Below are 12033 nucleotides of genomic sequence, written 5' to 3'. Positions count from 1 at the left end.
GCAAGAAAACAAAAATCTGACCATATTGGCAGTGTGGAAGAAATTGGAAGAAGCAAATGTTAAAAAAATGTATAAGAATAGCTTGATTCCATTCCATTCTCTCTGGCTTAGATTGGAAGGTCTCTGTGGGTAGGGACCATCATTCCTGTTGCCTCTGGAACCAGTTGGTGTGGTTTTTCACGGCAGGACACTTTTGCATTTCATCGGATAATTTCTTAGTGTAGTTTTCCTTCCCAGTTCACGGCTGTTCAGCTTCAAAATCTTATTTATATGTCTTAAAGAGCATCCTCCTGCCCTTCACTGGGAAGGTGGATTGCATATCCTCACTGAGTCTTCTGCTTGCTGCTCCAGGTTGGCAAAGAGAAATAAAAGGGAAATTATAGTCATTTTTGGAAGGATCAATAATCACCAATTTTTCTTTCCTATATAGTACTGCTTTTATATCATCCCTCCTTCCCAGCCCCTGAACAGATGTTTGTTGGGCATTGTTGGCTATGTTTTTATTTTGAAAATTTTGAAACATTATTGAAAGAGGAGGGGGTAGAAAAAATAGCCCATAATTGATTCTAATATATATTTAATTTGGCAGAACTTGAGAGAGACTTGCTGGGATAAGGCGGGACATTTCTTTGATCTCCCAGACTTCTTATCCTGGAAGGCAACAGGTGTCACAGCACGGTATGTTAATTACAAGTTGGATTTTATTTGTGTTCATCCATTCTCGGGTGTCTGTATATATATTGCTTTCTTAACTCGCTTTGACTGGACGTACTGTTTGTACATCTGCATGCGATTTTACATACTTGAAACATCTTGAATCCATCTTCCACCTCCACTGCACAGGCCCAAACACCATTGTTCCCATGAGGCCTGGAATGTGGGTATCCAAGGTGAAGACCATTCATTAAAATTGGACACGTCTAAAGGAGATATGAATAGTCTGTCGTGAAATGTAACTGTTTTTCCAAAGGCACTTTTTACATGGTGAATAAAAGGAATTTTTTTTTATTTGGTCCCTAAAATTAAGGCAAGAGATAGATTTTTCAAGGAAGCTGATTTTAATGTTAACTAGATGGATGTGCTATGAAGCTCTTTTGCTTTTTACATCAATGTACCTGAATCATCCCAGAGTGTTGAGGTATGAATGTTGAAGTCAACAGTATTTCTCAGTAAATTACAAATGCTATAAATAAGTTATGCACTGCATGGCAGAGATGTTTTAAAAAAAAATACTGATTGAGTGTGATTGTGACTGCGGTAATGAATGGAGTGGGTGTGTGTGTGGATGGCATATATACGAACAGGTTGGATATGAAATCTCAGTGCATGCAAATCTGTTATTATCTTGACCTCAGATGTTAGGTGTTGCACAAGAGGAGGCAGCAGGGTAGGGAGGGGTCTTCTCATCTTCAGAATGATTTAGAATTGCATGTGAGGAAGAGGATTGTTTCCCAGAGGACAGCTAAACCTGTAAGTGTGTGTATGTATGTATTTATTTATTTAGGTATGTCTTAAAGTCATCTCTTTAGACCGGGCTACGTCCTCCCCATTTTCCTTTTTATTTAAACTCATGGGAAGCTGGGAATGGAAGTACCATTTTCCCTGTGCTCTCACCATCTGTCTCATTTTGCATGATTTGGACCCTTCCTTGTAGAGAATTGATGAGGGCGTGATAGTTCGTTCAGCAGCAGGGGCTTCCAGAGAGGAGACATTAGAGGATCTGTTTCATAAGCATGTCATTCATCTTGTTGATTATCCTCCCTTCCCACCAGTGAAATGCTAGGGTACAGGGGATCCACATGCATATAAAAATGACCTCAGGAAACCTCAGGTACTCACCCCTCTCTGGGTAGAGGGCTCTGGAGGAGTGGTCTGAACTTTACCCCAGAAGGTGCAGTCAGTCACCATTATATATCATCTCCAGGGAGGCTGGCATGTGGGTGAAGATCTCATCTGGACTTTCCTCATTTGATGGGTTATTAATTGTCCAGAGTTATATCTGGAAGGGCCTTTCTCAGGTTTTTTTTTCCCTACCTTTGTGCAGTAGTGAAAGAAACATTTTGATTATTTTAACCAAATGGACCTAGGAGTCAAAGCAGTGCTAACAGTGTGAATATCAGTTATACACCATGGGCTTGCAAACCTTATGGACTGCAAAGCAGAACTACAGATGGGGGAGGACCTCGCTTTTCCTTCTGTTTTCCCTTGGGTGTTAAGGCATTGATTCCTCCCTGGTTTTTCTGATGGTGCTAGATAGTCTACACCCCCATTTCCTAGTTTCTGATGCTGTTTTAAGACACCAAGGAGCGTGGGCTTTTTGAAGCTACCTCTGGCTTAGGTAGATTTAAATACAGTGGCATGCATATCTGCTGTGGCGTTACAGCGTGACTTATACTCAGTTTGGCCACACGTGAGTTTGGTGACCTTGGAAATGGCCTTCTCTTCTTTGATTCTCATTCTCCTTATCTGTAAAATGAGGATCATGATACCAACCTTGCAAGCTTTTGGGAGAGTCCTATTAAAATAATTTTTCCAAACCAGCCTGATTATAGGAAACAGCTGAATCTTTTATTCAAAGCACAGATCCCCAGGACTTCCAGTTTTAAGTCTACTAAATTAGAACCTCCATGAGATACCTGGAAATTTGTATAACCACCCCAGGTGGTTATATGGTCTGGTAAGTTGGGACAGCATTGTCTAATAGAAGATACATGAAAGTAATCGGTGACCGTAAGGTGGTCCACTCCTGTGAAAGATTGGAAGTATTTTAAAAGGTTGAATGAATTTGGTGAATTTAAAAATTGACAGCTTCTGATTTGCCTATCAGAACATGCTTGGGGGCTTCCATACCCACCCATGACAATCTGAAATCCTGAGGAGGCAGAAAATTTAATGCTCAGAATTGATTTCTTGACCGTCCAGTCATCCCTGTCATTTTTGTTGGCTGCAGCACTCATGGCTCATTCTACTTTCATCAGTACAGATTTGCAGTCCCCTCTTCCTGCTCCTTGCCCGTACTTGCCAGAACCTTCAGAGACCTCCCTTCTAATTTTCCTCAGCTCTAAAACAGAGCCTGTGGACCTTGGGTGCCAGGCACTGAGTTCCTTTTTTAAAGATGGTTGCCCTATCCTTGCCCACATCTGTCTTACATCTGTCTGTCTTTTCTGTTGTTTCCCTAATCTCTTAATTATTTCTCTCTTCTCTATCTCCACCTTCATGATCAGGGTGAAAGAAGTCACCCCTCTGAACTTTCTTGATTGTAAATATAATTGGGATAATGACCTCTCCTCCTCCATGGGGTTGTTGTATGGGCTGACTGAGTGAGGTAACAGAAGAACTTCCAACACAGCGCTGAGAAATTTTTTGAAGGAATTAGCTGTTTTATTTAGTTTCCTTTCTCTATCGATTTTGGCAGGGAGTCTTTGCATTAAGTTTCTGGCACAGTGGAAAAGAGGGAAATCCTTGTAGTCGGACTGACTTGGGTTCAGTGTTTATGCCATGTACTGTCTGCAGGAACCTGGAGTAAACAGTTCCCCCCTCATCCCAACCCCCTTGTCCAGGCTCAGGTCCTCATCTGGACCCTTCTGTCAGGGTTAGAAGTACTGTGGATAAAATGTGTAGCACATAGTACTTAAACAATGCATAGTTCTTTTAACGAAAAATCTCCATTGTCTGTCCCCTCTTCTAGAATAAGGAAGATGAGGATTTGAGTTTGAATGTGCCAAGGCCACAGAAACGTTGGGCAGTGGTATCTGAGCTTTGCATCCTCTGGGCCAAGGAGGTTCAGATCTGGTGTTTATTTGGCTCTTATTGTGATTGTTTTGGGAGGCCTTGGGGAAATGGGTGCCAGAAAGGCTAGAGGGTGGTTTTTTTTTCTTTTCTTTTTTTTCTTTTTATTACTCTAGTCAGGGCTGAAAAGTGATCAGATTTCACCTTGCCTTAAACTTTCAGACTTGTTTTTGGCAGTGACACTGTGTAAGAAAGAAGTCTTCCTTCTCTTCCTCCCCTTATCTGTTTTTCTGTCCTCCCCTGCTTGTCCCCTCTCCCCTTTATTTATTGTTCTTATCCTCCAGAATGTGGTAGCTACTCTTGTTTATCTGTCATTGAGAAAATCACCACTTGGCCTGTGACTAATTTGTAATTCAGCTCCATTCTTTTCATTATATCAATGAAACTAATTAGTGCTGTTTTTGTTAATAATACAATTATTTATTGAGCACATTCTCTGTACCTGTGCTAACATATTAGCAAAAGTGAATCCCGTTAGTCCTCCCAACCAGCAGTTAAAGCAGGTGGTGTTACCACCATTTTGTAATTCAAGAACCGAAACTCAAGTGTTTTAGTAATTTGCCACATTCTAGCCTTTGAGTGGATAACTGTCCAGGATTTTGGTAACATGAGAAATGGGAAGTCAGAAATTTGAATAATGAACTTTTGTATAATCAGACAAAAACATACTCATAGATATCCATCCTCCCTCTAAAGAGCTTTGAAGTGACTGGTAATAGAAGATAAAAACAGTGATAAAAATATAAAAAAATCACAAGTGAATGGAAACATTAATAGAATAACTAAGATGAAGCTAAGAGCTTCCTAGAGACTATATGGGTCTTCATAATTACTTATTTGTTTCCATGCTTCCTAGTGGCAAACCAAGATTAGAACATAGTCAAGATTAACTGAGTTAACAAAGAAGAGATCTGACTGCTGATCTGGAGAACTCTTTTTGACACTGGGGTCTGAGAGAAATTTCTAGATTATCAAATGTTGGCAATGTTCTGTAAATTACCTTAAAGTGTGTCCTTATAAATTCTGTTACAATTTCAAACAGAGTTTATTTTTAAAGTTTTAGATTTACAGAAAACTTCTGAAGACACTACTTTACCCATTTCCCCTTTTATTAACATCTTACATTAGTGTGGTACATTTGTCAACAATGAAGCCATCCTGATATATTAGCATTAACTCCATTCCATACTTAATCATATTTCTTTAGTTTTTATCTAATGTCCTTTTTCTGTGCCAAGATCCTATCCAAAATACCATATACATTTAGTTACATCTCCTTAGTCTCTTCTTGGCTGTGACAGTTTCTCAACTTTCCTTGTTTCTGATGACCTTGATTGTTTTGAAGAGTATTGGTCATGTGTATTGTAGCATGTCCTTCTAATGGAATTTGTCTGGTGTTTTTCTTATGATGAGACATGGGCAGTATGTTTCAGGAGGAAGACTACAGTGCCATTTTCTGTCAAGTACAGTTCTTATCATATCATATCAAGGGTGCATGCTATCAGTATGACATCTCTGTTGATGTTGATCACCTGGCTGAGGTGTTTGTCAGGTTTCTCCACTGTGAAGTTACTCCTTCCCTCCTTCTATCTTGAAGGAAGTCACCATGCACAGCCCACACTTACAGAGATGGGAGTTATGTTCATTTCCATGAGGGTGGAGTTATCTACATACATTATTTTGAGTTACTCTGTGTGGGAGATTTGTCTCAGCTCATTTATTTTTATGGCTTTGGACTAAAAGAATTGATGACCAGTTTTCTTATGTACAAGAGACACTTTGATAAGTTTGCTTTAGAAGTTATATGTTGGAATTTCTGAGACTTTTCTATGGCATATGGGAAAACGAGTTTATCTTCCCTTATATTTCTTTATAAATTATTTCCCCTTCCCTCTCCCTTCCGTCCACTACAGTGCACGGTTCTGTGTAAGCTGTGAGTAAATATTCTATCTTCTACTTTAAAAGATGAATTTATGTTCTTTAGAAATTGTAATCCCTTTTAAAAATAGCAATTATTTTCCTGATTTGCGTAGTTCTCTGTGTTTGGGGTTTTTAAGGGATATTATTGTACTGTTACTTTTCTTTTAGTTATTTGTTAATCTGTCAGAAGATTATGATCAGGTTATTGATCTAGATTTTTTTCACTTTCCAAATATAATCTCCAGGGTCTCAAAAATGGTATCATTATTTAAACTCTTATTCTACTGTGTTTCATTTTTAAAATCTACTTTTTGCTTTTCTGTACATTGGTTGATGGACCCCTGATGGATAATTGGGTTGTTTCTTCCTTTTGGCTATTATAAGTAATGGTGCAGTGAATATTGATGTATAAGTATCTGTTTGAGTCTGCTTTCAATTCTTGTGGGTATATGTCTAGGACTGGAATTGCTGGGTCACATGGTAATCCTATGTTTAGGTTTCTGAGGACCTTCCGAACTTTTCCATTGTGGCTGCATCATTTAACATTCCCAACGGCAATGTATGAGGATTCCAGTTTCTCTACATCCTCACCAACACCTGTTTTCCTGTTTGTTTGTTTGTTTTAAATTATAGCCATCCTTATAACTGTAAAGTGGGTTCTCCTTGTGGTTTACAACTTGATTTTTTCATTTTAGAAAAATATTGAATGAATTTAGGTCATCCTAGAGGTAACATTTTTTTGGCTAGACCTTGGCTGAAACTTGAAAAGGATTTTTCAGATATTATCATAAAATTAAAGAGTCTCTGGAAAAAAAGCACAGTTATTTCTGTTATGATTGATGCAAAGCTCTTTGATTTGCATTGTTTTATGGTTGTATTAAAAGATGATTTCTCAGAACAGTGGTGCAAATCAGTTCTTCTAGGTTCTAGGAAGAGTGATTCAGCCATCCTTTCACATCAGCTTATTTTTTGGTATCTTTAATAGTGCTGAGAAATGGCCTTTAAATGTTAGATTTTCTTTAGCCTTATTCTTGGGAAAGAAGCATGCTTTCACTCTCTACAGAAGAAATATGACCCTTATCTCTGATGAATAATATAAATAATAGAAAATTCAAAATCACAATGGCTTGAACACATTATTCTGTAAATAAATCCAGATGTATGGAGTCTTGGGCCACTATGACAGCCCTGTGGAGTCATCAAGGACACTAGCTGTTTTGACATTTTTACTTTACCATCTTCAGCCCTGACTTCCATTCTCAAAGTCTCCTCATGGTCCAAGATGGCTGCTGGGGTCTGTTTTTCAGCCCACATTACATGTAGCAGGAAGAAGGAAGGTGGGGGTTACAAAAAAAAAAAACAAACCCCAAAAAAGGATATACACACCTGAGTCAGCCTTCTTTAACAAGCCTTCTTTGAAGATCTGCACAAATCTTCTGCTTGCATATCCTTGGTTTATACTCACATCCAGCTAGAGTGGAGGCTGGATAAAACAGGCTATTAGTTAGATGCACTGCTACCTGAATAAAATTGGGTTTCTGTTACTACTAAATGAAAAAGGGAGAACTAATATTGAGCAAGTAAAAAGATAATCACAAAATTATAATTTCTCAGTCAATTACATTGACCCCTATCCCAGATACTAATTTATAATCCTTCTGTGACAGTGACAGAGAGGAGGGTGAGCATGGTTGATATCACAGGGGAGGCCGTGTATAGTTTGAAGCAACTGTAGCTTACGATTTCCTTCCTCCTTCATTCACTTATTCTTTGCCTATATATTAACCGAACACCTCAGTGGTCTCCCCTCTCTAATCTAGCAGTCAGTAGGTCCACATTTATTTAAACTATTCAAAGTCTTATAAGAGCTGGAGCCAGGTACTCCTTAGCTCAAAGTTTTGCTCTGCCATTGATCAGCTGGGTGAACTTGGGCACATCATTTAATTCTTTTCAATCCCAGTTTCCTTTTAGGGTTGAAGGAGGACAAAAACTACCTGGGTTTGTTTTATGGAGACAGTGGAACATTGTGAGTAAAACCTCTAACCAGTTTTTGATACCAAGTAGTACACAAGAGGTGCTACTTCCATTTCTCTTTCCTTTCAGTCTTTGTTTATAGGGTGTGGGTGGTGGGCCACTTAGAAACCCAGTAACCTGTTTGACGAGTTCTCTCCCCAATTTGGGGGTTTTGTCTTGCCTTCTTGTGGATGTGATCAGGCATCCACAAGTCATGGAGTGTGAGAGTGTCACCAAAGGTCTGGAAGCTATCGTGGGTGTGAAGAAATGAGCAGATGTCAGGAGATCACCGGCCGTCAGTGTTCAGAGGCTGAAAGTCCAGAGAGGGCAGGAGAGAATGGACTATGCCGGGTCTGTTGGGGCAGGAGGGGAACCAGGGCTTCACATCATGGCTTCTCATCCACGCCTGTCGGACTTGAGGCACAGATGGTCCGTGATGGGGGTCCTGCTGCTGCCCTACACTAATGCGTAACTGTGGGATCAGTGACAACCCACTTTATCTGCTATGTTGAGGCAAACTCCAAGGAAGGTTGGAGGTTTCTTTTGTCACTTTTTCATCAGTAGCAAATCTGCATAGAAAAGGTTAATCATCCCCACCTTTGTCCTTTGGGACAGAGGAGGTAAAAATGTGTGACCTTGGGTGGTTACCAGATGCACCCTTCCTTAGGAACCACTGGCCTGAATTTGCTCAGTTTCCATAACTTTTTTGTTTGTTTTTTTTGAGGGGGGCTTTCTGGTGCGCACATGAGACATGAGTTCTGCCTGCCTGAAAGCTGATAGCCAGCGTGGTTGTGATTTTCCAACTGAGCTACTCTATAGCATTTCCTTTACCCAACAGTTTTCCCTGAGACCTTGAATCACTTTTAGAAGTTAATCTTGTTGTGCTGTTTAATGTGATAAAGTGGAACAATCTCGGAATGGGATTCCTGATTTACAAGTAGTGTGATGATGTCTTCTTTGCTGAAAATGTTTGGAAACTGTAAAAAGGCTAAAGAATAGAGATCCTATTTTCCAGGTGATATTACTGCATCCCAAAAGGGTTCTCACTATGAGGGTGAAACTAGTAAATGAAGTAGGAGTTCAGTTTTAAGGGGGCTCTGTGTTGTTTAGGGGTCCTTCCTCTGAGCTGAGAAGGCCTCTCAGTCTTGGTGACCTCTTAAATTGGTTTGCTATCCAGGATGGCTGCCACTGTAGAGGAACTCTTGTGTACTTCGTTACTGGGCCTTTTGAATATGCTATACCTGTGTGATTCTGGTCAGCCTCTAAGTTTCAGTCAATCTGATGAAAAGTATCACTATTCAGTCTTGGAACCCATGATACTGAAAGGGCTGTGAGGCCTTGGCTGTGACCAGAACCCACATCATAAGATACACAAGGTGGCGTGATTTGAAACTTGGAAGATGTATCTGGTCCAGCCAGGTAACCTTGGGCTTCTGGCACTCAGTTTGTCTGCAGAATTTGGTGGCTAGATTAGGTTATCCATTAGCTCCTCTGTGGACCCTGGGTCTCAGAGGCAATGGTGTTGACCAAAGTCTCTCTTTGGCTTCTTTCTTAAAACTCCTTTTTTGGAGAAAGTATTGTAAAAGTCTAATGTTAAATTCAAACCTTTGGGATATAATTTAGTGTCGAAATGGTATACCCATTACTTCTCCGCCTTTTTCACCTCTTCCAGTTAATTATTTTTTAAAATATACCTTCTTTTCTTCTTGTTTTCTTCATTTTTCTTTCTCCCTCTTTCTAAACTATTGTCAAGGGCCTTTGAAGAGAAGGCTTAAATGTTACTAAGAAATTGCTGTCAGGGAGCCCTTTGTTCCCAAGTCATTTAGAAGATTGCTTTTCCTTTTGTCAAATACAAAAAATTGTCAACCTGTGTTGTTAAAATGTGCCCAAAACTGCATTCACCAATAAAAAGTGTCAGCTCTCATTATTGCCCAGATATTATTCTTTTCAAAAGCTGAGCACTCTCCCTGGGCTCTCTAAACGATCTTCAGCTCATTCATCTTCCCGGGTTCCTTACATTTTGAACCTCTCCGGGTCTGTGTAGAGTGGCAGCCCGTCTTTTAAAAATTAATGGGTTCCAAATGCCATTCAAACCTATTTCCGCCTTCAACCTCTCGCTCCCCTCTCCAGACCTGCCTGCTAAGGAGTCTTATATTCTGTATAAATATTGAGCTGGAGATAGTTTCTAAAGAGGTGTTTGGACTTTTAATTAACACTGACAGCCTGTCTGCTTGGGATTTTGCTCTGCTGTCTCTATGGAAAAGTCAGGCAGGTCAGTTTGGAGAGGGGAGGGAGGCTCCGCAGTGGATATGTTCCTGGCGGCTGGCCCTAGAGACACTGAGCTCTGAGCCAACCATGAAGTCATTTTGAATTTAAGGAGTCTTGCTAATCCAAGGCAATGTGTCTTAATTCGACAAAGTAAGGACTGCCCGATAAGCAACCCTCGCTTCAAGTTCCATGAAACTGGGGGTGTTTGGAAGTTTAGATTGTACTAGGGAAATGTGGCGATGTGGAGGGACGAGCTCATTTTCTTCTGTTTACTCCCTTTCCCCTCCCCTCTTCCTCTTCCCTCCTCCCTCCTTCACTCCTTCCCTCCTCCCCCACCATCTCTCTCTCTTACTTACTTTGGCCCAATTCAGCCCTGCAGTCTGGCCTCTGCAGTGGCTTGATGTGAAATTTGAGAAACATATGTAGTTTTCTATTTCAGGAAAATGATCTCAGGGATTGAATGTGTTTTTTTTTTTTTGGCCGTTAAGCTCTGATCTTGCCCAGTGTGGTTTTTTTGATTATGGGAAAGAGGCTTCGAAGTGCTTTTTATCTGAATTTCATGTAATAAACCTTAAGGCTTGGTTTCTTGTGTCAGGTCCCCGCCCCCTCCCTGGCCACAATGTCATCTATTCTGTCAGAAGTGGGAAGAAGTGCACATTGTTCATGTGACAATCAGTTCATTGCTGCCGGCGCACACACACACAAATGGCTGCTGTGTCTGTCTTCACAAAAGCTATTTTAAATGTAGTTCGGTGGAGGGCCAGGGGTCTGCATACTATTGGCCTTAAAGGAGAAGGGATCCACAGGGGAGAAGTCAGCCTTTGTTTTGCCTTGGAAGGGCCAGGATTCTTTATTCTTGAGGTGAGAGCCAACAGTGGGCCCAGTGCTCTGTAAACCAAACATCATTGATCTATCTGGGTGAAAGATGTGTGGACCAGTATCGCTGGGACCTGATGAGAGAGGGGCTGAGGAGGGGGTCAGGTGAGGGAGGCTGGTATAGGCGCTGGCTGAGAGTTGGTGGGAGGTGGACTCACTTATTTTCAGTTGGGTCCAACCTGCCCCATGTCTCAGGGTCTTCAGTGGAATGAGGCATGGCTCTAGCCCATGGGAGCATCTCACTCGTGGTGGAGAAAGGCTCCCTGACATGTGGTTATTCACTAGACACGAGCTTCCTGAGGACCACAGCATGTCTGTGTTCATCCTTCTATCCAGAGAGTACTTGCTGAATTGATAAGAGAATGATGTGCTCCTGCAGAGGTCTCCACAGAATTTGCCTGGGGTCAGAGAAGGGACCAGTCTACCCGAGCCTGGATTTGGGATAGAATAAGAGACAAGAAGAAGAAAGCACAGGAAAGGCATACCCAGAGGAAGGAAGCTGACATTCCTAGGCAGTATGCAAGTTATCCCATTTGACAGTGTATCATTTTTACAGCTGAGAAAACCAAGACTCAGAGAGGCCAAGACACACGGTCAGGATCACACAGCCACTAAGAAGCAGAGGCTGGATCTGAACCTAAGCTTGCATGGCTCCAAAGTGGTGCCCCTTGCTGTGGCCCATCTTTCTAGCAGGGGAGAAAGGCTGAAAACCCTAGTTCCTCTCACCCTGCCCTTGTGTCCACCTCTTGTTTGGTTTGTAGTGAACTGGCCAACTCCCTCTCGCCCTAGGATCTGGCCTGTGTTGAAATGGTTTGAAAAAGTTTGAGACTTTCAGATGGTGGAGATGGGCTTCCCATGAAGTGAGTGCACTGAAGCTTAAGCTTCAGGGACCCTCTCATGTAGGCCCCGTGAGTGCTTATAGTTCTTTGGAGTTGTAGAATATTCCCGGCAGGGAGGGGTTATAATCAAGAAGCCTTTCGATGTAGACATTCCTTTTTTTTTTAACTGCTATCTTTTAGTTTCATTACTTTTTTTTTCTTTGAAAACAAATATATGTATGTAGGCACTTCTGATCTCAGGAAAAAGGAGCCTAAACCCCTAAAGCTCTAGTTACTTGTTTTAATTTTTTTCTTATTGTAGATATTCATGGTTGCACTTGATTTTGTA

At 41.1% G+C, this 12033-nt stretch overlaps 1 protein-coding gene across 6 annotated transcripts in view; it reads left to right on the top strand.

Moving 5' to 3' along the window:
* The window catches only part of FGGY (FGGY carbohydrate kinase domain containing), a 389130-nt gene that overhangs the window by 62786 nt on the left and 314311 nt on the right, over positions 1 to 12033 (top strand). For all 6 annotated transcript variants that reach the window (XM_074376388.1, XM_074376389.1, XM_010949914.3 and 3 more), the window contains one exon: positions 590 to 678. In XM_074376388.1, coding sequence (XP_074232489.1) covers positions 590 to 678 — 89 coding nt within the window. The remainder of the gene's footprint in view (positions 1 to 589; positions 679 to 12033) is intronic.

Source organism: Camelus bactrianus, chromosome 13 (genome assembly GCF_048773025.1).
Source record: "Camelus bactrianus isolate YW-2024 breed Bactrian camel chromosome 13, ASM4877302v1, whole genome shotgun sequence".
In the NCBI taxonomy this organism is placed as follows: domain Eukaryota; kingdom Metazoa; phylum Chordata; class Mammalia; order Artiodactyla; family Camelidae; genus Camelus; species Camelus bactrianus.
The sequence above is the reverse complement of the archived record's forward strand: the minus strand, read 5'-3'. Positions and strand labels throughout refer to the sequence as shown.